The sequence below is a fragment of the Halichoeres trimaculatus genome, unplaced genomic scaffold (assembly GCF_033239565.1).
Source record: "Halichoeres trimaculatus isolate MK-OKI-2021-1 unplaced genomic scaffold, fHalTri1.1 fHalTri1_scaffold_19, whole genome shotgun sequence".
In the NCBI taxonomy this organism is placed as follows: domain Eukaryota; kingdom Metazoa; phylum Chordata; class Actinopteri; order Labriformes; family Labridae; genus Halichoeres; species Halichoeres trimaculatus.
Window position 1 is genome coordinate 8,666,636 of NW_027437197.1, and position 26,245 is coordinate 8,692,880.

At 39.5% G+C, this 26,245-nt stretch overlaps 1 protein-coding gene across 2 annotated transcripts in view; it reads left to right on the forward strand.

Moving 5' to 3' along the window:
* dpp10 (dipeptidyl peptidase like 10) overlaps positions 1-26,245 on the forward strand; it is a 192,789-nt gene that overhangs the window by 163,948 nt on the left and 2,596 nt on the right. For both annotated transcript variants that reach the window (XM_074694448.1, XM_074694449.1), the window contains exons 6-24: positions 2,545-2,597; positions 3,859-3,940; positions 6,806-6,926; positions 8,472-8,626; positions 9,383-9,480; positions 11,007-11,130; positions 12,203-12,241; positions 14,023-14,130; positions 14,849-14,940; positions 15,067-15,114; positions 16,431-16,552; positions 17,632-17,676; positions 19,914-20,012; positions 20,100-20,169; positions 20,864-21,058; positions 22,866-22,920; positions 23,342-23,441; positions 24,561-24,619; positions 25,931-26,003. In XM_074694448.1, the coding sequence (XP_074550549.1) occupies positions 2,545-2,597; positions 3,859-3,940; positions 6,806-6,926; positions 8,472-8,626; positions 9,383-9,480; positions 11,007-11,130; positions 12,203-12,241; positions 14,023-14,130; positions 14,849-14,940; positions 15,067-15,114; positions 16,431-16,552; positions 17,632-17,676; positions 19,914-20,012; positions 20,100-20,169; positions 20,864-21,058; positions 22,866-22,920; positions 23,342-23,441; positions 24,561-24,619; positions 25,931-26,003 (1,738 nt within the window). The remainder of the gene's footprint in view (positions 1-2,544; positions 2,598-3,858; positions 3,941-6,805; positions 6,927-8,471; positions 8,627-9,382; positions 9,481-11,006; positions 11,131-12,202; positions 12,242-14,022; positions 14,131-14,848; positions 14,941-15,066; positions 15,115-16,430; positions 16,553-17,631; positions 17,677-19,913; positions 20,013-20,099; positions 20,170-20,863; positions 21,059-22,865; positions 22,921-23,341; positions 23,442-24,560; positions 24,620-25,930; positions 26,004-26,245) is intronic.

The following is a 26,245-nucleotide window of genomic DNA, read 5'->3' on the forward strand; positions in this document are numbered from 1 at the left end:
AGAAGTCCATTTATCAAATCCAAGTTATGTAACTTGTATGTTTTAAAACCCGAATAACATTAGTATTGTATTAACACACAATAAGATTTGCACCCAGGTATCTGTATCCTCATGCAACCTGAGCTGAATTTTAGTGACACCTGAATACAGATACTCATAGCTGCCTCTTAGTCACCTCTAAAGGTAACAGCTTATCCATCAAGGTCTATTGCTGGCACCTGTTAGCTAAAGCAAGCAGCGCCCCCTGTTCAACAGTATCATCTTGGAATATTTAGGTGTTTGTTATGATGACTGTTTGAATATTTTTCTGCACACATTTTGAACCCAGAAAGCCTAAGGCAAATTCCCACCTTGGTGTACAATAAAGATTTGTTCTATTTATTCTTAAGTAACAAGTCAAAACTGCTTTTCACAAGGAAATACAAAATGCAACTGAATAGAAACTGATTCAAATACAACATTAAAAGAAATATACTTTAGTGTTTTCATTAGGATCACATAAAACCGAGTTTGGTGAGTGACAGAGAAAGCCGAGTCATGATCTTGCCATTGTGTGCTGGGAGGCAGCACCAAGCTGCCAGCAGGCATTACACTCTCTTAAAAAGCACAGAGAAGAAAATAAAAAAGCTCAGCCTCTGTGGGGTTGGCCAGCCTGAAGAAATGGTCATAAATGAACTCTGTCATGGACAATACCTTCCCAGACGATACGGGGCACTCGTAGCCTGCAGCTCATCCCCTCGAGGTGTAGCAAGGAGCACTTAAAGCTCTCATTTGTGCCATTGGGCTTCACAATCCTTCTGCAGTAATAGCCTCAATAAAATGAAAAAGTGCTGTTAGCTGTTTCTCTGGAATATTTCCCTCCTTCCTGTTTGGTAGGAAACACCTGCCTCTCTGGGGCAGATTGTTCATGTTGAGGTGTTGGTTATATTTCTTTGAATAGCTCTGTGAATCCACAACATTCATTATTATTCAGCTTTATGGCTTTTTTGTTTTTTTGTTTTTTTACTCCAAGCATGTCTTTTTCATAGAGTTTGTATCTGTGAGGCTTTTTCTCTGCCCTCAGTTGTCATTCACTGTTTCTTATGTTCAGCTATAAAAATGATTGCACTTTGACTGTTGTCAAATGATTATTACAATATATATATATATATATATATATATATATATATATATATATATATATATATATATATATATATATATATATATATAAATATATATATATCCTATTTTAAATGGTAAGAGAACCATTGTCTGAAGATGCAATTCTTATAATTATCTTTATTGTCAAATTATCTTTGTAAATTGCTCAAATGTAATTGGCTATAAACAGTTTTGCTGAGTCATGGGTGTGGTAACAACCATGACTAATGCATATAAAATGCCTTTGATGGTTTACACTCCAAGCCTTCACTCCAAAAGTGAACTATCGATAAGCGCCCAACATCCAAAAACTAACTAAATCATTAAAGTCAGCATGGAGAAATAAGTCCAATCTGAATATGATCAATGCTCAAGTCTGAATAAGAGTCACCAGTGATTGAGTCCAATTAGATTCACAAGTTTTAGGGACCTACACTTTTCACTGCTGTCTTTGAACTCCATCTATGATCAATGATCAATAATCCCAATAATCCACAGATGGTTGAAGCCAAACACCCAAACTCTGGTTCAGACCAAGAGCAGCTGAGAGAAGCAGTTAAAAGTGCTGCTCTGCTGCTTTCTACTAAGTATCTCATTCACATCTGTTCAGGCATTAAATATGTAGGAAGACATTTTTAACGCTGTGAATTATTTAAACTTTAAATGATTTACTGTAGCTGCAAAAGTTCAATTAAACAAGGCATGAAATAAAAGATATAAGGGTATTGAAACTTCCTTTGAATTACTTTGCTGAGCGTATAAAAGCCTCACAATGTTACAGTGCTACAACTTTAAAATTTACTCTTTTAATGTGTTGTGATTTTGTGTAATTACCTGTTCAGGTATTTGTTTCTGTCTTCCAACCTGCCTTCCTCTCTGCCTTTGCTCCTGCTTTCTTTATTAGCTGAATAAAAATTCATGCTGTGTTTATTTCCTGTGGTAGATTCCTTCTCTTTGTCTCAGAGCTGAATGAATGAGTGTCATCTTCATAATGAAATGCTAAAGTATGACCTGTTTCTGCTTCACGGTCAGAGGTCTATTATCCTGTCAGCAGCAGCTTCTCCTGTGGGGGGGTCAGACAGCTTTACATGCACCCCTCTGTCACTCTGAACGTCTCTCCCTCTGTCTCTCGTCTCTCCCGGGCCCTCGCCTCTCTGGCTCTCGGGTGATGATGGGTTTCTCAGATGGAATTAAAATGTCTCGTCCCACAGCTGTCAGCCATGCAAATTGCATTGTCTCCAGATTCTATCACTGAGAAGAGGCAGCAGTGGGTTTTCTTAGACGCCTCCTTCTTTTTCATTTCTGTGTCATTATCTAAGGAATCTCTGCTTCTCATGTTAATGTCCCAGACTGTCATCTTGTAATCTTTTCTCTTTTGTGTGCCTTTATTTTTTGCTGCAGGTTTACCGGCACTCCTACATGGCCTCCTACACCATCTACAACATTCACACCCGGTATGTGGTTCAAGATGTGCTTCACAGTTTTAAAAAACAGTTTCTTTGGTAATTAAACTCTTTTTTTAACAAGAGAAAAAAACAAAACTCAGAGCCACTCTAGTTTGAAAAGCTCTGAAGAAGAGTGGAGGCCAAATGTGCACATTGTTGACATCTATGATGATGCAAGGTCCACTAATGATCACATCTGAAAAGATATGCCACATATCCTTGATACAAGACCATTAAGCAGCATCTCTCACAATGACTGAATTCAACTTTTAAAATAGATTTGTCTCCTGGAAACAGAATTCATTGTTCTGGTGGAGCAGTAGTGCTGAAATCCTTTTTTTTTTTTTTTTTTGAAAAAGTGAAGAAAAAACGTTAACATACATTCCCAAAAAGTTGTGCATACTAGTTTTCTACCTAAATAATGCATGTATGAAGTTGACCTATTTTAACTGACATTGAGATGAGCATTGTATTAAAAAACAGCTGATGCTGCAGGCATTTTTGCACTTAAGGTGCTGAGCACTGAAAATCTTGAACTGGTTTTGTTCAGACAACAGGGAAACAATGTTGTCAGTGAATACAGGCCCCAAAGCAGCCTGGACGAGGAGTCTCTGTCCAAGGTGCTGATTCCAAAATCACTGGGATGCAGATGTCTGCCAGTGGTGTAGGATTCCCATTTTTGTTTACAGTTGATTCAACTTGATAAGGAGGATTAAACTGAAATTTTCAGATGAGTTTTGTCCAATAAGCTTAGTTTTAAATTCCTCTGATATTTTCCATTTTGGGCCTGGCTCTGATGTTCTCTCTTCTCATTGATTTGCTGAAATCAGGCCCAGTTGTTTTCAATCTGTTTAGTAAATTTCTTAAATTAGACTTGAGATGATTGTATAATATCTTTACTCATAATTACTTGAGCATGTCACAAATCATTTTATCATCCTAAGAATTATCTCAATTCTAGAGCAACTTTTCCATCTGGTTAAATGTCACACTCCACAAAACAAGTATGGAGTAAATCCATTGCACCATTGTGAATAAAATGGTTGCGTTGGTTTATGCAGAATTTCCCATGATTAGTCATTTGTACAGATGTGATCTTTCCTTCCTGAGAGGTGAAAAGGGCTTTTGATTCAGTTACTCAGTCCTTGTGTTGTGTTGTTTAAAGGGTGTTTGGAGGAATGACGACTGAGACAAACTGTAATCACTCCAACATAAGGACCACCTGCAGGACATGTCCTTGCTGATAAATTAATTGTTGTCTCTTTTCCAGGGAGGTTTGGGAGCTGGACCCTCCTGAGGTGGTGAACTCAGTGCTGCAGTACGCTGCCTGGGGAGTTCAAGGACAACAGCTGGTGAGAAAAACATCCCTCAGCTTTACACTGCCTTTCAGCACCACAGAACTTTAACTCCATTAGCGTTTGTTCAGGGAGTTAGTGACATAAGTCTGACAGTCTTCAAGGAAATAAAGTGTTTCAGAGGCTCATTTTAGAGGTGAAGAACCTGAACTTTCTAGCATGCTTGGAGCTGTGTGTTTTAGAGCCTTGTACTTGTGTTTTGTTGAACTGTTGAAGTCATGCTAAATATTCAGATTTCGCTCATGTTGTTCTCACCTTGAATTTCTAAGGACCCTACTTAGATGCAAATCCCCCTTCCCCCACCATACCTTTTTATTTATCTTCATAAAAACAGACATGGAGGCTTTTATTAAGAGCCAAAGAGCCAAAGAAGTGGAACTGCTTTGTCCATATTAAGAGAATTTCAGAGTGTAATATTAGAGCATCAATCAAACAGGACTCCATTAGGATGTCATTATGCTGATAAGGGGATGAGTGCTAGCTCTTGAGTATGCACAGTATCATTAGCAAAATGTGCATCTTTGTTGACGCTGACATGACACATGTGTTTTTGTGGTAGTGTGAGTGAGCTTCAGAGCAGTTCGTCTGGGATTTGTGTCTTCTCATTAGTAAGATATCAGTAAATTAGGTTTGTATTATAAATCAGGGCTGTCAGTTCATCCTGTCTTGAGCAGCGTTCGGGTCACACAAAGCAACGCTCAACAGGATTAGCAATGCAGGATTACGACGTCTACAAAGTTTGCTCATTAGGTCCTGTCTGACAGCTTTTAATATTATATGTACAAACACAAGAGATATTTTTCTTCAAGTCTGGCACTGACATGACTTTAAAATAAACAGCCTCCTCTTTATGAAAGCCTTGAAAGGCAAGAAAGGAAAACAGCATGATCAGTCTTTAAATACAAACATAATTTTGCCCGAAAAGCTGAATTCTTAGGCTGAGACCTTTTTCATTTTATACTTTATGTGAGTTTTATTTTGCTAAAGCAGAAACCTGATGATGTGGATACAATTTGGCTAACCTTTCTAAAAAGTTCATGGAGGAATCAAAAGTCTCCACTAAAAGCCAATAAATAACCCATAGAAATTAAGCTTTTAAGAAAAGTATGCATTCAACACCATGTCACAGAGACATGCATTTTAGATATCACTACATTTTGAATGCAAGTATAATTTGTTTTCTTAAACTTTGTGAAATTAGACTAGACAGATGTAGAAAATCATCATGCCTTCATTTGTCTCCTCTTCAGTCTATATCAGCCTCCTCTCACTCTCACAAGGAAGTGCTCCAACAGCTGAGTCCTCTGTAAAGTAACTTTTCATTGTCTTCTGTTTACAGTTGAAGCTTAATATCAGATGGATTTAATAACACTGGGAGTTCAAAATTAATGTTTTACTTTTATAAAACTTTCCTCATTTTTCTAAACTTATAACACAGAACAGCAATTAGGGAGGGTCAACATACCAGACAAGTCATTGTTGGTTTTAGTCTGTCTCATATTTGTTGTTATATAACTCTCACTTCGTCCCTGCTCTGGGGAGCCATGGCCTTTTGCCAGTTATGTTAGCATTTGGAGTAATGAGAGCAAAATCACTCCTTCTGGTGGTAACGAACAAAAATGTCTTCCTCCCAGGTCCACATCTCTCAAACATCTTCACTTTCTATATTCTGATACGTGATCTCCAAAGGCTGTTTATTTCAGCTCTTTACCTGAAGTAATGAGTCATTCTACTTGAGAGGACAACTTGTTCTTGCAGAGTCGGCAGTTGAATAATGAGTTCTTTGTTTCCTCCAACACATACGTTGACTGCTTTGTGGACTGATGGTATATTGATGCTTTTCAGTCCGACAGCAGAGACCCCGCTGACTGTGAGGTTGTAGCAGTACAGAGAGAAAGAGTGGCACTCTGGGAATTACTTCCATTCAGGATCAAATAAGGCCACAGACTTCTCACTTTTGAAAAGGGCAAAGTTTCTGTTTCCATCTGAGGAGATTTGATTCTGTGTAATGTTGAGTGATGGACTCGATGTTTGTTTGACTTGAGCTGGATTTAGACTTTTTTTGTAATCTTTCAGCTATAAGCGCTCTGCTGTTTTTGTACAGGGGAATGTAGAAGGCACTGTGTGTGTGTGTGTGGTTGGTAGTGCTGCGAAAGGGAAACTCTCATCTTTGTATTCCTCCATGAATGCCTGTAATGCTGGGAAGTCACTTCTCCAGCTATTGAGCAAAAAGCCTTGACTCTGTGGACGAAGTTTGAGTATGTAAACAAACATGTAAACACCATATCAGCGTATCACATGACTAGAAAGAAAACTGTCATTTTATCATGATACTTATGTGCACAGGAGAATGATTAATAATCTATCAGATGTTTCAAAATCAGTAAACAAGGCTCAAAACTGGGGTGAAAAATTAAAATAAACCTTATCATGTTAAACCTGCTGGGCACTTTTCATGACACTTTGGCTCAGAGTGTGTGCTTGGTTTAGGAAAAACTGTGGAGCTATGTCTTGTGTCAGAAAATCCTCATTGTTTGAGCTGAAGTGTTGGGCGTGTTGGGCGGTCACAGTTGTCTTGGTCTTGTCTAAGGTTGAATTGGCAGACTTAAGGACTGTGAAAACCCCTGAGGAAGAAAAGTTTGCCTCCAGAAATCTCAGTTACTTTCAGGCCTTTTGAAGGGTTTTCTTCTATAAATACACTTTTTAGGATATTAGAGTGAATCACTTGATGGCTCACTGACACTGCCTCACACCTTTAATCCCAAAGGAAGATGAAAATCCTCAACTCTCAGCCATTTCTCTTCCTGTATTTCATCAAACTGTGTAACTTTACTCTCATAACTCTGGGGTCTCTCTCTGCAGATCTACATATTTGAAAACAACATCTACTACCAGTCAGATGTGAAGAGTAACTCCCTCAGGCTGACGTCTTCTGGGAAGGAGGGGATCATCTTCAATGGGATAGCTGATTGGCTCTATGAAGGTACAGCAGCTCATTTTCATTTAGCCATTGAGAAAAGCAAGAGCTTGAGAACTTTCTGTGTAGCTCTTTGGGGAAAGTATGAAAGCAAATTTCAAGAGGAAACCTCATACAAGCTTATGACTTGCTGATAAACTTTACAGCCACTCTGGGTTTTAAAATATCAGAACCGTATTGATGATATTATCTAATTGAATTTTCAAAGCCTGGATAGACCCTCATTAATGCTTGTTTGTGAGATACATTACCTCATAAAACAAGGTCATTAAATATTCATATTGTTTGTTCTACTACTGATATCTCTCCTCGGGGAGCAGGAAGTCGTTTTATGTGCTTTAAGTTAACACGCACACCGCAGCTATTTCCTCAGGAGAGAAGGAGATTAAGTAAATCTTATTAAAAGCCAAGTGACCACAGAGAGTGGGCTCATGTTTTGTCTTCTTTTCCTTTCTGTTTTTAGTGTTGGTTCATTCAAAATGTATCATTAATGATGCTTGAACCCAGAAATTGAGCCCTTTTCAGTGCCACTGTTGTTATACAAGCTCTTCTCCACTTGAATGGATGGATTTGAGAGGATGCAATTTTGTTTGAGTTTTGAGCAAAAATCCTTTTGAACACCAAATATAGCAACGTGCCTGACCCTTATCCACACTTTAAAATGAGATTATCAGCACCAATATTGCTGGTTACAGTTTTTTTTTTAAATTGCTACTTCTTAGCTTCCAGTTCGGGTCGTCCAGGACCGGATTGATGTATGGCATGTCCAGGTCTCTATGGCAAAACCATGCCAGCTGACAAAGTTTAGTAATGAGAAGAGATAAAACACAGAGATCTGTGTTTTTCTCTGCTAAAAATGATTTCTGTGATTAATTTAGCCCAAGCTAATTAACCTTTAGCTTGTGCTGTATCACTCTGTAACACAGGGGCTAAGCTGTTTTTGATAATGTCCATTCCAACCCACATGCAGCAGTTATTCTGCAGTGGTCTGTTGAAACTTGAGAGTCTTTCAATAAAATGAAGAGTGAGGTTACGTTAGCTCTGCTTGGTAGATGACTGGCAGGACATAGCTTACCAGGATTTACTAGCGTTACAAATTACAGACATTTCTTAGAGCACCAGGCTGCCATCTGTGCTGAATATAGACGGCTACTAAACTACTTACAAACTGACAGTGTTAACTAGTTGTCATGTTAGCCTACAGATGCGTCACAGCACTGACTGTCAAGGTCGCTAACATATAGCCAGCTGCTAAAACGTCTGCTTAATGTCATGTTTCAAACTGTAGTGCTACGTAACTGTACTGATAAATTCCTTTACTCGGTGCGTTATATCCAGTAAAAAGTTGTATTGAACAAAGAAAATTTGTTTCCACCAGATCTCCATTTAATTCCAAAATAAAAACACGCCTCGCTCAAAGTAATTTACGACACTGTGGGGAGACTCTAGGCCACAAGGGGGCAAGGGAGTGCTATTAAAACAGATCCTTCTCATAGCATCTTTAACTTCACCTTAGAAATTATATTTAACAAATTAATGTCCTCTTTTCAGAGGAGATCCTTCAGACCCACGTGGCACACTGGTGGTCACCAGATGGAGAGCGTTTGGCCTTCCTGGTCCTGAATGACAGCCTAGTGCCTAACATGGCTCTACCTCGATTCACCGGCATGACATACCCCAAAGGAAAGCAGTATCCATACCCCAAGGTAAGACTTGTATAAACATTTTGTCTCTGTACCGAGCCTCATCTGAATCCTTCAAATCCACAGGTAGACACTGAGAGAGATGGGGAACAAGTTCTCCCAACTGTAGCAGTCTCACCTGAGCATAACAGAATGCAGCAGACCCCAGTGATCACACTCGTAACCCAGTTTCCACAAAGCACTTGGCTTGCTTCAATAACTTTCCCCATCTTTGATTGAACACAGCACCTGTTCTCTCTATAGAGCTGCTATAGGACTCCATCTGTGTCAGCAGCTCTTTCCAGGCAGTGCAGGGATTCAAGTAGAACAGGGTGTTACATGTAGAGGGGAAAAAAAAAGGAAGTGATGACTTCATGTATCACTGTGTTCCCTGTGTTTCAATGTCTGAGGTTTCTCATAGATCTTTATGTAGAACATAATGCAGATCAGAGCACTGACACAGGACTGTTCTTTCTGATTGCAACTGCTTCAGTGGAGTGTTTTCTCCAATGTAATGTTGTTAATCAGTTTCATGTCTGTTAAGTTTGTCCTAAAAAATTCTAAATAACAGCACATGAATAAATGTTTATTTGTACGTACAATTTCAAGTTTGAAGAGGCATTTGGATGTTACCATGAATTATTCATTCTCACTCACTTGGTTTTTATGCAGCTCTAAAAGTCACAGTTGCTGTTTGGATGTTGTTGCATAAAGCATTCCTCCCACAGCAGTAATGTGAGTCTCTGGTCTGAAGTCTGACCTGTTGGTTTCTGCACGCAGGCCGGCCAACCCAACCCAGCAGTGAAGCTCTTCGTGGTTAATCTTTACGGGCCGACACACACGCTGGAGCTGATGCCTCCGGAGACGCTCAAACTGCGGTGAGAAGAGCTGCATGTTGTTTTCAAACTTTTACATTAGGTTGTGGAGCCACTTTAGAGGGCCACCTGTGACACGGTAGACTTCAGGTAATCATTTTGCCTCACTTGACGCTACAAGCCTTTAATTGGGAAGTCTTGTACACTGCACCCTGTTGTGTGCTTGAGTTGCGATTGCCTTAATTCTTTGCTGACAACTTGACCAAAATATTCCCCTCTGCAGGAGTGCGCCAGGGCAATCATCATTATGTACTTCCTCACTTAATGCAGGTGCATTTTTGAGCATAACATCAGGGCCTTATTAACACTGATACATTTCAAAACATTGGATCCCAGTGTGCTGCAACTTTGTTTTCTGGAATGCACAACTTATTCCTTTCTCACTGTGTTACATCTTGTTAGCTAACTATGTTTGACAATTAGCTAACAAGACAACCTGTTTGTCACCATAGCAGCTTAATAATGTGTCCACCCTTTTATCCACACAAACTAATTGGCAACATCATCATTATAAAGTAAACAGCTTCCTTGCATAATTTTGTGCCAAAGTAACCAAGCTACGGCAGTGATTTGATGTTCACTTTGCATAAAAAATGAAATGGACACCTTATTTTGTTTCTTTTCCAACATGGTTAGTGTTGAGGAACTTTCAGGAATCTTGACACTTGATGAAAAAGACTCAGGAGACTCAGATGGCTTAAGTTGAAATAGTTTATACAGCTCAATCCAGGAGAAAACAACAGAAAGTACACGTGTGCCCATTGTAATCCAGAGTCAGTTCTGACAGACAAGTCCATGTGCTCAGTATTTATCATTCCTGAGATTGGGATTGCTATGTCTGTCTATGAACCAGTGAGTCCAGCTTTGCTTGGGATCTCAATGCGTGAAACAGACAGGAACATGAGAATCCATCCAACCCAGACTAGAAACTTACTGTGTCTGTGTACAGATAACTTTAAGGCAAATACAGGTTTTATTGTGACATATAGAGGCAATTTAGAGAATTGACTAAGGAAAAGCATAACGCAATATGAAAATTCCACCACATTTAGTATAAGCAGGGATGGCTACCCAATTAGGTACTTTTATAGGTACTGACTGAATTCTGTCAAAAGTACTGTGCACTGACTCATGTAAAATCCAAAGGTACCATGTTTAGGTACCTAAATGAATCCTTGTGACTGTGAGGGAGTGGAAGAGTGGACGATTTTCCATGCTGGACATGAACACAGTGCTGCAAGGTTATATATTGAAGAATAAATATTTTAAATTGAAAAATAATACATATATTTAATTATTAAACAAATTGATATTAAACAAAAAGTAGTACCGGTACCAATTGCCAGGTACCAAGCATTGCTATCATATCGTTTCAAATGTCAAAGGTACCCATCCCTAAGTATATGTGGAGAACAGCCAAAGCTCTCATGTTTTAAGAGCGATCTGCATTTCCTTTACTTCAAACAGAATGTGTAGATACAAATAGAGTTTTAAAGTGTTGTTTTACGTCATTTTGATGTTTCTCACAGGGAACATTACGTGACCATGGTGAAGTGGATTAGCAAAACCAAAACATCAGTCAGGTGGTTGAACCGGGCCCAGAACATCTCCATCCTGACTGTGTGTGATACCACCACAGGAGCCTGCGTCACGGTAGGTGTGAGTGTGTGTGTGTGTTTGAGAGAGAGAGCTAGTTGAAAAGGAAAGAGGAGTGTGTCTTTGGAGCCAAACCAAAAGTTTTTAAAGCATGTCACCTTGCTTTTATTGTTCCCGTGGGACACTATCCTACCAAGGTTACTTTTTAGTGGGTGTAGTACGGAGAGGGAATCGAACTTAGAATGATAGCACAACTGCATGTATTATTCAGCTCTAGCAAGATGACAGGCACCTTGAATACCACTTGAATCACTGAGCTTTTAAAACATTAAGGTAGGAAACCATCCACTGCATGGAATAAGCAAAGAACTACTCAAGATGTTTCTGCTATTTCACTGATACTATTGATTAAACCGATAGTCAGGCGGGCTAGCTTTGAAACAGCAATATCATAGCACAGAAGAATCTGAAAACGAACAAAATGCTGAGATCAAAAAGCTAAGGCTAGAGGCTGGACTGATTAATAAATCTCAAAACCAAACATCCAATATGTTTGTGTGTGATAAATTAAACCTAATTTGGCGTGACAGAACTTCATCAATATCAATGCACACCTGCTGGTGTCAACTCCTTCCACATTCCCTCCATATTTGGATGACAGGTAGCCGTGTTAACCCTGCGGTTAAACCTCCTCTCCAGTTCTGTGGTTCCTGATTTGGTGTGATTTGCACGAACAAACATGTCGCCCAGCCAAGCACCAGCTTAGCTCAGGCCTGGACATGGTGCCCAGTGTCTACTCCATGCCAGTTCTCTGGCTTCGGCTCTTGCATGCTGGTTTGAAACGTGGGCTCAGACTGGGAGTGGTGTCCCTGATGATGTCTTAAGATGGACCATGAAATAAAAAGTTAATTAGAAAACAAATGAGGTGCTTTCTACACTCAAAATGACAGACAGAAAGGGGATCCTATCACACTCCATGCCATGTTCTGATATATACTGTCCTTTAACCTTTGTGCATCAAGCATTGCTATAATGTAGCATTAGTAATTTCAGGCTGTCAAAAGCACAGGATTTGGTGATCTGGGGGATTTACCCCAGCTCTGACATTTTGATCTGACATCTTTTTCAGAGACATGAAGAGAGCTCGGAGCTCTGGCTGTCCAAGCAGGTGAGCTGCTCTGTGTTCTACTCCTGTTCCTTTTGAAAGCATGTGCTCCAGGACTGTAATTTCACTGCATGTCACTCATCTCTGTCTCAGTGGATTCCCAATGATGTGACCTTAAGGGAAGCTTCACTACTTTTCCACCTCATCTCTACATTTTTTCCACTCATAATTTCCTCTTTGTGCTTTCTGTCCTGAGAGAAGCCTTTGTTCTCCCCTAAAATTCAAGGCTGGAGGATGCAAACAGGATAAGCAGCTCTGGGAAGGTTCAGCAGAATCATGAAACTGTAGACCTCAGAATGGAGCTGTGCTGTCTTTGTCACATGGAGGATTTGGAGGCACAGACTAAGGCTTTCTTGGAAAATCAAAGAGCAGTGAAGTGCATTGGATGTCTGACAAATCGGGGTGGAAAACAACTAATTTCAATTATTCTTCTACATAATTGTGCTTGTACTTGAGTGAGCTGTTTTTCTACTCCTTGCCCATGCTGGATGAAACCATAAAATCCAGCTGTCTCACTTTAAATCCACCCGTCTGTGCACTCACAAACTTTGAACCTCTTTGCCCGGGCAACAAATGTAGCAGAGTCATGGGCATTCAAAAATCTGGCATGCTTTTGGAGCCGAAAAGGTCAGAACACAACCCTGCACCACTACTTCTTTTTTAGTTGTGGTAGAAAATATCCCTCCTCCTCCTGAGCAGTCCGCTCTGCACAGAAGATTTTATTTACTCATAGTCTGGAAGCAGGGATGGAGGCTGAGGGCTGAAGGTTCCTGGCAGGGTCCGATCATGAAGCCCCGCAGCTCAACATGTTTGGCTCCTGCTGTGGCTAATTTAACCACTTGACAATCTTGGCATATAGAGCTGCTCGTCTGTCTTTAGGTGGTAATCCGCAAGATGCTCATTTACTGACTGTGAGGTTGTGTCAGCACAGGGAGGGGGCATTTGCTAACAGATTTTTTTCTATGTATCGTCTCCAAAAACCTCAGAGAACTACTGGACTTCCCTGAAATTGCCAAAGGCTTATACTTGGTAAACTCACCATCTGAGGTGGAATGTGTTGACTGAGATATTTATTTAGTGTGGGTTTTTCTCAGATTTAAACCTGTCAAAATAAGGAAAGGGAGAGTTTGCTTTCGTAAATCAGGTTATCTATTGCTCTGTTTTGTCACCGGAGGTCCTGACTTAAACAAGAAATCTGTCTTGAGTCTGCACTAGGTTTTTCTGTGTAAAAGTACATTTCTTTCTGGTGTCAAACAAATAAAATACTTACTGATTTTATTTGACAGTCCAACTCAAAAGGCAGTCCAAGTGCATTTTCTGACCTGGAAACTTCTTTTATGATGCTTAAATCAGCTTTCAATGAATTTATGTTTACAACAGCCTCTACTGCCCAAGTCGTCTCTATTACTTTGAGGTGTGATCGTAGTCATGAAGATGTTTTTATTCCTAAGTGCTGCACTTCTCTCTTTGCTGAGCACACTAACTTTCCATTTTCCTCTCTGAAAAAGAATCTGCTCACTCACTGTTACATCAGCCAGCTGTCTCGACAGCACCAACATAAATGTTTATTTGAATACAGTTGAATACTACTTCCAGGCTGTGTAAAGTGGTTTGACTGTAGAGGCCATTAGCACATCACTCATCACGGTTTTATCCTCTCATTCATGCTCTTGACATCAGGAGTAAACACATTTAAGCCTCTGAAAGCAGAATGCTTCTGACCCTGCTTGACATTTTTACAATATTAGACTTAAATCAGAGCTGTAAATCTTTTCTTTCTGCAGACCCAAGAGCCGGTGTTCTCCAAAGACAGCAGCAGATTCTTCTTGACTGTGCCGGTCAAACAGGGAGGGCGTGGAGAGTTTCATCACATCGCCATGTTTACAACACAGGTGAAGGTCCTTTTATACTTTACCATAACTCTGGGTTTATTTCATACTGCAGGACAAACGAAAGAACATTACAGATGGAAAACAAAACAAAAAAAAACTAAGTTAACCATAAACTGTGTGCAGGAAGATTAAAAAGTGTAATTATTTTGGTTATTTGCCATGGGGTATTGATTCAACCAATTAAAGTTAAATTATAATTTAAACCATTTAAATAACATCCATAAGAACCAAGAAGAAATTGTCTTGTGATGCTGTTATTTACAAAAAATGCCAGAAATGCAATTTTCTCTTGAAAACAGTCTCACAGAGTCTGTAGTTCAGGTCTGACCCTGTATTCCCTTCAATTGACTGGACCTCGAGCGATTAGCTCCCGCAGTACACAGAAGTATTTTTCAAGTCTGTGTTCATCTGCTCTAACAGCCATGTACTGTCTGCCACCATGGCAACAATTGTAAGTGCACATGTGTAAGTATGTGTGTGTTTTGTGCAGCAGCTCAGACCTCGTTTTAACTCCAGTTGCTGCATATTCCTTTCATAAAGGAGCCTCAGGATAAACCCATCACTCTCCCTTTGCATGGCCTGATGTTGGTTCATAACTCGCAGAAGTGCTTCTCCCACATCAGGCAAAGAAATATCCACAGTCATGCGAGCTAACAGAAGCAGAAGAGGTGTCAGCTCAGACAAATGACTTAAACTCATCTTCATTTGTTTCTCCCAGTTCAGAGCAGATCAGAATGAAGTCCGACATCTGACATCAGGGAACTGGGAGGTGACCAAGATCCTCGCCTATGATGAGAACACTGACAACCTGTGCGTCCAACTCACAACTGAACCTTCTTAAGAAAAAACAGAGCATAATTTACAATTTGGATAATCTTGTTAAGCCTCATTATCCAAATGCCTCTTTAGCTCACTGTGTATTTCTTCTGCTTGCAGGTATTTTCTGAGCACAGAGGGTTCACCACGCAGGCGGCAACTTTTCAGGTTTGTGGACATATTATATCTATAATTTTTAATTTCTTATCTGAGATGCTCAAAACGAGAAGGAACGTTTCTGAAACACTTAGTGGGTTTGCATAACAATACAAACCCATCAAGTTTGAACACTTAAGGTGCAAATCAAATCATACCTGTGGAAGCATCACATCACAGCAGAGAGACCTGCCCTTTTAATAAAAAGAATAGAATAGAATAGAATAGAATAGAATAGAATAGAATAGAATAGAATAGAATAGAAAAGAAAATACTTTGGGGAATGTTGCCGAGGGGAAACTCAGGAGGAGTCGCAGCAGCATTCAAGACAACAAAAGTGAGAAAGTGTAAAGAAAGTCTATAATAAAATAGGTGATGACAGCTTGTCCATTATTGTCCAGTCAGCCAGGCTCCACCTCCACAGGGTCCAGGATTGAGCTTCTTCAGCAGTCTGTTCAGTCTCTGACTCCTGTATCCTGTCTGCTCACAGCAGGTGAAGCTCTTCCAATGTGGCATTGGTGTCTAGTGTTAGCTCTGTTAGCCATGTCTGTGAATAGCATGATGCTACTCTGCCTTCTGGTATTCCCTCCTGTTGCTGGGTTTGCCCAACAGGTCCATGTGGTGACTTATTAGCTAACACCTGAGTACCAGCACATCATCCTCACCACCTTCTCCTCACCTTGTGGGAAGACATCAGGCCTAGCACCAGTTAGCACTGACATGCTACAGGCTGCTAACAGCTGATTTCACATGTAAACAAGGCAGACATGGTTACATGTAGGATCTCCAGACAAACACAGGAGCAAAAATAGTAAAAATATCATGGAAGACACAAAAAGTTCAGTGTTCATGACCAACAAATGAACCAAACAAAGTAATGAGCCACTCCAAATACAAAGATTATGAAAAAGAGACGAAAAATTACAAGAAACAGACAAAGAAGATAGAGCACCTGCAACGGGCACCCACAACCAACAGGGCGGCGCCTTGCAACTAATTGACTCATTTTGACTGTGTCTTTTTTTATTCTCTTCTTGCCAAAAGCATGGGTATGTCTTCAAAACCCAAAAGACTTAGTAATGTCACATGTTTTTGCTCTTTCTGATCGTGTTCACAATTATTATTTTTTGAGGGGACTTTAGTGCCATCAGTATCAGCTTAAAACCCCATTTGCAATACTTTTTCTTCAGTACGTTTGTTAGTTTTGGGGGTTTTGTGGATTTTTGTTAAGCAGAGAACAAAGCTCAGAGAAAATTATCCTTCACAGTTATCTTTTGTTTTAAAAGCATTCATTTGTTTTCATTTTTGCCCCTTTTTTCTCTCCTCAGTGTTAAAACTGTGGGTTTGTTCCCTCGGCGGTGTTTGACCTGCGAGCTGAATAAAGCTCACTGTCTGTACTTTGATGCTGACTTCAGCCCCACAAACCACCACGTCATCCTGCACTGTAAAGGTAGGTCATCAAATACTATTTTTAAAGGCCCACTCAGGGTGTAAAAGTTATGTTGAATTATGGATTCTTCTTTAATTCTTTCATCTCATTTCATTCAAACTGACTGCAGATGTCATGGTCTGTCAGCTCTGGCCCACGGTTGTTTGTCTCCCTCCAGCTACTCAGTTTGAATTCATTTATATTCAGTTCCAAATGAGCAGCATAAAATAAAAACAATTAGCCATTCTTTGTGTTTAATTACTTTTAGGTAGCGTTATGTGGCAATGAGCAGCTTTTCTAACAGAGGGTAACATTTCATAATCTCTGTGGCCACAATTTATTCTGAGCAGATGAGAGCGCTTCATGCACAGCAACATTTGTTCTTTGGCGTGGTGAATTATTGGACAATAACAATGCTCCCCTTCCCCAAAGCAATAAAAATAATGGAGGCAGCTTGTTGTCTTCAGAGGGCCAAGTTCACATAACCCCAACAAGTTTTTCCTGACCTGTTCTTTCATCAGGAGCAACACAGTCCTTTAATTCCACTCATAAACCTGATTGATTTTATGTTCCTGAGCCGGCACGTGCTCACGCTGAAACCATTTCTCTCTGTGACACATGTATGTGTAGAAAGGAATGCAAAGGCCAAAGTCAATACAGTCCTTCTTTACCCACCTCTGATCGAAGAGTAAGTGCAGGAGGAGAAATTAAGTGGGAGCGAGTGAGAGGTCCAAGAAGAACGATGTGACTTCGGTTGAGAGTGTTTTGCTGCAGCTTAGGGAACAATTCAGCCTCAGCTCAGCTCTCGAGCAAACCTGCCATCCTATTAACCTTTGACTAAGACTCTTTAAGAGGACATGAAAAGAAAATTACTTAATTGGGGAGGGAATGTGAGTGGCCTTTGACCCCTAATAATACAGGTAAAATGGTAGGCATCAGTCAGAATCAAGAAAACGCCGTATTTCCTGCCTGTGTGTCAAAGAATCAATTAGTTTTTGAGGTTTTGGTTTGTTGAGGCCAAAGTGTTTTGTTTATTTGAATGTTTTTATTGACAGACACTTAATAAGGATTAACATAATACTTTTTTCTTCCTTTTTCAGGTCCCGGAGCGCCTTCTGTGATTTTACACAGCCTTAATAACTCAAGTAAGGGCAGAAAATTGATTTTTGCTTTGTATTGATGTATTTTTGATGGCAGACTTGAAGGTCCTTCTCTTCATTTGACCTCTGCTGGCACATTTCTTTCAATAATGTTTATACCCTCAGCTTTCAGACCCATAAGATATTTGTTCTACCCACAGAAAAAGTTTCATGGTTGTTTACTGATGTCAGACATAATGTGTTGTGTCAAAACATGCTGAAAATAGATGATCACACACTTGTTCCTTTTTAACTGCTTTGCCAATAACTGCTAAAGAAAGCTGACTCGCTGCATCCACATCTTCATGTTCATGTAATAGAGGTGTAAGCTAACATTTTTATTACAGCTGCTGGCTACAGGTTTGGCAGTGATTACTGGAGTTAAGGATGCTTTTAGTCAGTACTGTTATCTTTGTCCTCAAAGAAAATTCTGACTTTGGTGTGTATGGGAATTAAAAGGGGTTACAAGGAGCATCATATAAAACAACACAGTAACAGAACATGATTGAAAAAAAGCAAAACGAGAAAAAACAAAATGCATTTCAAAGGTGATTTCAAAAAGGTGGGTATTGGTGAGTGTTTTGAAAGTGGAAAGTCTGCAAAAAGATGTTCAAAAGTGTAAATATATCCACAAATGATGAACTGTAAAAGCTTAGCTGATCAAGTTATGCATACACCACATGTAAAATGAACTTGGGGATCAATATGTCTCAGATACAGGACTGCACCTTTGGGATTCTAAATGTGCTTGCAGATCCACACAGCATGCAGATCTACTTGAATCTATGTTGACCACATTCTGTATTTGTGGATCTGTTCATGCATTTTAACATTTTGCAATATAGGTAAAACACGGTTTAACCAACAGTGGATGAATTAATTATATAGTCTCAGGGGTGAGTATAAATTACTGAATAATATTTCAGTCTACTTAATTTTACGAATCTTTGGCATTACTACAGGAATAATTTCTGAGAGGCTCTCAGAGCTAAAGTGGGTCCCTTTCCAATCTGAAAATTGGGTGGTTGGATCACCAGCTCCTCTGGCTTAAAAAAACATCCCCAGGCAAGACCCTGGACCCCAAATGGCTTCTGCTAAATGTGTGAATGAATAGTTAAACAGTTGCTTCACATGGCACTGAACTGTTGTGTGAATGCATTTGTGAATAAGTTGATATTAGTGTGAAGTTTAAAATGCTTCAGTGGTGCCAGGGAGCTTCAAAGGTGTCAGCCTCAGAGTTTTTATCTAGTTTTCCTGGTTTGGTTCCTGAGCCAACAGCATGTGAGTTTACCCGCTATGCTGGGTTGACTCCATCCAGCAGGAGGCTTTAAAATCTAGATCTCATCTCTTTGTCTTTTGCATGCACCTACAGTGCACACATGCTTCCTTTTAGTCTCCAAGCCTGTCGGTCTGTCAATAGTTTTTCCCCTCAAAAAGTTAACAGCTGTGCTGCAGAAAAGCAAGCAATTTGCCCAGGGTTATTTGGATAGGGCCTCTATCCACAGCTGGGAACTCAAGGCCCCTGGCGGTTTCATAATGAGACGACTATTGATTTTGGGATTTCCATTAGAAATGCTGGATGAATTCCATTTCATTTAGCTGCTTCTCAAATAGCTTGAATGGAAAAATGGCAAACCAGAGAGTCATTGTTTATTACATGTGGAGCAAATAGCAGGGCCTCTGTTTCTGAGGCCAGACGGTGTGAGCTGGTTTGCTTAAAAACGCTTTTCAGAAAACTTTGCACCGTGTTTTAGCCCTTATCTTTTCTTCTCATTTTTTTTCCTTGTCATTTCCAATTTAACCGTATTACAAGTGAGAAAATTGTATCAGTTTGAATCGTGATTTGATGAAATGGGATTGTTTCACTCTTAGATCAGGACCGATCCAGCTTTTGTGATGAATTTTTCCAGTCACTCTCTATGATTGAAAAGTGATTAACCAGGATCTTTGGTGAAATGTTTTCTATGCCATGTCTCTTTTATTTGTTACAGTCAAACCCAAAAGAAATGAAATCCTTGAATGTAACCAGCTTCCTTAGCTTTATAATTTTCCACAAAGTTGTAAAAGATAAGCGAGACTCAGATCCTATCGGTCTTTCCTTCAATGTCGTCCCATTATTTCCCCGGCTGAAAAGACAAATCCTTGTTTCATAATGGGTCATTTGTATGCACTGATTCTTGGCATATTAGCCGCAGTTACTGTGACTCTTTCATCCTTTAAACACGTTTCCTTCTCCTTCACAGATTACTACATCCTTGAGAACAACTCTCTGCTGAAGGCAGCCTTGAAGTACAAAAGGATCCAGTTGACTGACTTCAGGATGGTTCCCATGGAACATTTTGGTATGAATAAAGTTTCTATGACTGTCACTGTGTGTCACAGATTTAGAGGAGACACAGCTGTTTTTATAATGTCCATTTATGTTACAGATTTACCTTTGAAGTTGTCCTATCCTCCAGACTTCTCTGAGTCACGTCACTACGGACTGCTGCTGGTGGTGTATGTTCCATTTGTATTTACACCTTGGAAATTATAGCATCTGTCAGAAGTGCTTTCTGACACTTCAATGTTTTTTATTATGATTTGAAATGTAATATCACATAAAATCTTTGGTGGAAGCTTTTATGTACAGCACAAGCAATCCTAAACAGGAGCCGTATGCATATGTGAGACTCCAGCTGCAATAAAAACCTCCAACACCTTGACAGCAGTGACATTTGCATACAAATTAATCCGTCCAGGTTATGTTAAGCTCTGTGATTGAATACGACAGTAAACCAGTAAAAGTGGAAGTAATAAAAGAAAGACGGTTTTACATGACACATGTCAGCATTAAAGGTTCAATCTGGTGAAAGTCTGTATTTATGCCAAAAATTCATAAAATACTCTGATCAAAGACTTAAAATGTGCATCCTACTAAACAAACAGATTTGTGCCACTACTGTTAATTTGAGTTTATTTTAAAACCAATTGAAAAAATATAAAAATCCTTACAGTAGCTTGGTAACTATCTTAGAGTTGTTGGATTTTAATGGTGGTTTGTTGACTCTAAAATGCAACAAAAAACACTGCTCACAAGGTATGGAGTTGTATATCACTCTTGTCATCTAAGAACGTACCACTGACAGCGCTTGCACTTAAACTTTGTTATGACTGATTGTTTAATAAGTTTTATATCTTCTCTGCTCTTCAGTGACAGCGCCCCCGGTGGCCAGGCTGTGAGCGACCGTTACTCTCTCAGCTGGGACTCAGTGCTGGTCAGCTCAGACAACGTCATCGTGGCTCGTCTGGACGGAAGAGGCAGCGGCTTCCAGGGTCAGAGGATCCTGCAGGAGGTCCATCAGAGACTGGGGACTGTGGATGTTCAGGATCAGATCGCAGCTGTAGAGTAGGTTATCAAATTTACTTTGCCTTCAAACTGTTGCGTGCTCAAAGTAAAAGAACTGAACGGCTTCTCTTTAAAGGTCATGATTTCCAGAGAGGAAACGCTGTGTAACCTTTCTCTTTTCATAAAATCTAATCAGTCCCATTAAAGTCAAGGAAAACTTTTTGTTCCCCAGAGAAAGATGAAGGTTCAATATCCTTCACTTCTATACCAAGCTTATTATAAAAGTTTCTCATTGTGTTGCCTTTGACAAAAGTGTAACTTTAAAGAGAAAGTAGACTATGTTCCTCAAACCAAAGCCTGAAATGAGAAATACGTTTTATTAGTTTAGTTTTATTTGTTTTGGAGGAAAAAGGGTACACTAGTGCCAGTCACTGAAAGTACACAAAAAAACATGCAATTTTCTGGAGGATGCTGGTTGCATCAGGGATTAAAGCCTCTTTGTTTACCGCGATCATCTTAGGAAAGACTTATTCAATATTAGTCACACTGTTTACTGTGAGGAAGGAAGAATTTAACCATCAAACTAACAGATAAAAGAAAAATGAGTGCAGGGACTGGATCTCATGAGGGAACATACTTGAAGTTGACATTAAGTGTTGAGAACTCAGCAATTATATGATAAAAATAGCTGATACACCGCACTGAGCTGACATGCAGTAATTACATATCAAGCTTTGGCTCACCTGCTTCAGGAAGTCTTTTCAATCAACCTCTGTTGCGTCACATATTTGCCAGTGTCATGTCATCAATATTTTGTATTGTTAGTACAAAACGTCAAAGAAATGTATGATAACTTCAAGGGATGTGCAGGAGTTACATGTCTGCAGTGAAAGAAACAAAATCAGCTGCTATTATGTTGAGAAGATGTTATTTTTGTTGAGTTTTGATTCCAACTGTTGTGTGGATGGTCAGGAATGAACTTAGTTCCTCATGTTTGGAGTGACTGTGTCCTTAAACACTGGTTGGAGTATGTGCATTCTGAAGTAATGTACATCCTTGAAGGGTTTATAGTTTATTGGTCGCAGCTGCTGCTATCTCAGACTTCTGATGGAAAGTTCCACTGTTTCTTCTTTCTTATTCCTTGGAGGTGCAAACAAGGAAAATAAAGCTGGCATTGATTTTATTTGCAGTCTGCTTCCATGCATCTTCATCGCCTGCACTTGTCACTTTAGAGCCAGACTTTCCGTATTATATATTTTCTGTGCTCTGAAGTCCTCATCTGCCAGGAGGAAATCTCGCCTACCTGCTCCAGTTTCAGTTTGTTTTTCATTTCCAGACAAATATCAGACAATTTACTTTTAATCAGTTACTATGCATCATTATTTTAACCCTAAGTACTTCTGTGATTTTAGGATTTCTAGGATTTTTTTCAACATAAGCAGATGTAAGATGTAAGATCGCCCTTAACCAGGACAAGTTAATTTCAGGGCTGTTTTTAAATGGTATTTATACACTTAACTGTGGCGTGAATCATTTGGGGAATGCGTTCGAGGTTTTCTTAGAGAAAAAAAGCTATTCTGTGCATTTCTTGGTCCGTTTCTGTACACTTCATTGAATTCTTTGAGTCCAGGTGTAACGCTAGCTCCAGCTCCAGCTGCCTCGAATAAAAAGAAGACCTTCTTACTAAATCAAACCTGCTTGATCCTTTAACTATCACAGATAGAGTGAAGTACACATTGAAAATATGACGATAACTGGACCAGCAGATCATTAAATGTTTACTCTTAAGTGTAACTTAAACTAGTTAGATGTTACAGATTATACCTATGTGTGGCTTTTATTGAACACCTTTGTTTATTCATTCCAGGTACATCATGAAGTTTCCATACATTGACCGAACAAGGATAGCAGTATTTGGAAAGGTAAGCTTGTTTTCTCTTGTTTTTTTTATGTGATATCAGAGGAATACATAGTACCATCTAAGACATGTGGATGCTTTACACAGAATAATTCCCAATGCAGAACTGGAAGATAGCATTAAAAACAGAAATTAAACCCGCACCAGATCAGAGACTCTCATGCTCTGCTGGGTAAAACTTTTGCATTTTTCATTGAAGTCTCCAGGCTTTGTTGAGAGCACTGTAACAGCTGTTCAGTCTCAAAAAAAGTGTATCACCCTGGAGGGATTGTGTTGCAACCATGAGAGTCAGTTTTGCTGCTTCTGGCTGAAGCAGTTTTCTGGAATGTTCTTATTAGTCACACAAACACCTACAGATATACTGAGTGCTTTGAAATTAAACTTTCAAAAATGAGTGGTGGCTGTGTTTTTGTTTTTCTCTTCAGGGTTATGGAGCGTATATAACGTTAATGATGCTCAAGTCCACCGACAGCCTCTTCAAATGTGCCTGTGCGATGTCACCAGTGACGGACTGGAAACTATATGGTGAGTACAACCCTATCTGCCAAGTCAAGCAAGAGTTAAAGAACAAGTATAAGGCAAATGATCTATTGGGTAAAACTTTACTTGAGAGGTCCCCAAATTTCATCACACTTAGGTAATAACTAGACAAAGTTTTTTCTTATCGTTTTAAAAAAGCATAACTTCTTTAAGACAACATCCAAATTTATTGTCGCAAGTCACAGTTGGTAGGTTTCTGTTTTTTTCCAGTTTCTTTGAAATTTACTGCAAATTGCAAGGTTAGAAGGTGATGATTAGCAAATAATTGATCTGAAATTAAATCACAACCCACCAGGAAATGTTTTAGAAGTATCCCAACGTTTCTGCTATTTCAGAGAAGCAGGTGATAGATAGCTGCTTAGTTCTTGAAAACAGAAGTTAGGTTCATTTTTTCCTCTGTTTTTCTTTGAAATGTTATGTGAATAATCCCATTTCCCAATAAGCAGTTGATAGTTAGCTATTTGTTATTTGATTTCACCAAGTTCTTTATTACCAAGTTTGTTGATATGCATAATTGAGATCACATGTAAAATGATAAACCTTTATGATTAGGCCTATAATGTTTTGCATGATACAATTGAAGGCTTCAGATGTGATATTCACCAAGAGTGGGGTTGTAAATTGGTCTTACCTGATTGTGACAGACACTGTGAGTACAGGCGCACTGCAAAACAGAATCTGGCCAGAAGTTATGTGCTAATTTTCACCAAATTCTTGTGAAATTTCAGGGGTAAGTTCAAAGAAATAAGAAAAAAAATTGTCCAATTATTACCTAAGTGCGAGTAAATTTGCAGACCTCTAAAGTATAGTGTTACCATCCATTGTTCTAAAGAAGGCAGACAGTGTAACTTAAGCTGAGATTTTATTGAGTTTTGTCTCTTTTCTGTGAAGAATCTGTTCACATCTGACATGAAAGTGAGAAGAATCAAAGCTTTATCTATCAAGCAGAGTGGAGTGTATCTCCTACAGACTGAAGAGGACCATGCTCAGTAAAAACATGTCATTTTAGCTTAGGATGGCAGGGACTCCTCTTTGTTTGGGTGCTTAGCTGTAGCTGAAGCACAGGCTGCTTGGTAAAGAATGCATTTTTTCTCATTTGCACAGCATCAGCGTTCTCGGAGAGATACCTCGGCATGCCATTACGGGATGACAGCAGATATCAGGTGTGTGCTTCCTTCCTCCCCTCACTTGTTTGCCGTTGATCTTTGAAAGCCGTAACATCACTGACACACCTACAGTTAAGCCCCTGCAGTCGCTGAACGCTGCTATCAAAGTCAGAGGTAGCGGTGCTGTGCCTCGTCTTGTGTTTCCTCATGCTCTGTAGGCTTTTGTCACTCATCTTTCTTTGGTGACTTTCTGCACCGGTGTGTCAGATCACACACTGGTGGGTTTTTTTTGTATATAAGATGCTGCTGTAAAAAGAAGAGACTCTCCCAGGCCTCCCGCGCAGAGAAGACGTTGTGCTATCAGAGATGTTTTCCACAGCAGCGAGGGAGAACAAATTGTTTTTTTCCTCTTTCTTTTCTTTTTTTTTTTTTTTTTTTTTGCAACCGCATTGTAAACAATCAAAAAAACAAATCTGCTTCAAACAAAGAAGCTTCTGCTCTCAGCGCAGTTTTGCATTTTGTGTATGGGTGCCTGATGTAACAACTTCATCCTCAGAACAATGACACTTTCAGCAAAAGAAAAATGTCAGCAGGAGATACCTCAAATCTGTAACTGGATTTAGTGACTGTCAGAAATGTAATTTTCCTGGGTTTATGCTGAATTCTAGACGTCTCAACCTGAGAGTATGACCTTTGCAAATCATGCACGTATAAATAAACCCTGAGAGGAGGGACAGTGGTAATGAAATGTCTGAGGGTTTGCAGAAAAATAGTAGTTTGACAGGAGAATAAAAACAAAACAAAAAAATACAAAGGCAGATGTGCAGCACAAACTTCAGATTAAAGGGTCAGACTTTTTTATCTTGAGCGAGGTGTTTCTGCTCAGTAAAGAGTTGATCAGCCACAGGAGATCCTGGTCCCCTCAGCTTCTTTTTCTAGGCACCAAAATGAGACTATCAATGGCTGCAGCCGTGACCAATTATATCACATAATTTAGCTAACTGCATGCTAATTGCTACTGGCGATCAACTCACGCAACCTCTCTTAACAAATCGAAGCATCCATTAAAGTTTTTATTTTCTGTTTATTCTCAATTAGACAGTTTATCAGCTGCGCCGAGATCCCAGTAGGACACAAGTAACCTCATAAAATCAAGATTTTTTTTTGACTGAAGAATTGGAAAATCAGTTGATTTGTTTTGTTTTTCTGTATTGACTGTTTTGTCTGTATTTTGAGTGTGTTCTTGCATGTCATTCTCCCTGTTGTCCTTTGTATGATCATATATTGCATTGTTTTACCCCCTTCTTAAATATTAATCACCATATTTATCAACACATTATCTCCCCTCTGTTTCTGGTTTTCCTACAGTTTTCCAGCGCGCTGCAGAACGCTCAGGCTCTGAGGGAGCAGACGCTCATGCTGGTGCACGGCACGGCAGACGGTGAGAGAAAATAGATAGCGGTATAATGAAAACACTGTATCTGCGGTGCATCACTGCTGAGCATAAAAAGAAATGCAGCCCCGCGAGATAATAAGGCAAATGGTTTTTAATCAAAAGATAAAAGGGTAAAGTGGGTTATCTAAATGGATGTTGGTGTTTCAGGAGGAAAACATTCATGCATGTAGAATTTTTCAAGGTATTTCCATTCTGCAGGAATCTGATTGTCTTTTCTTTCCAGTCAG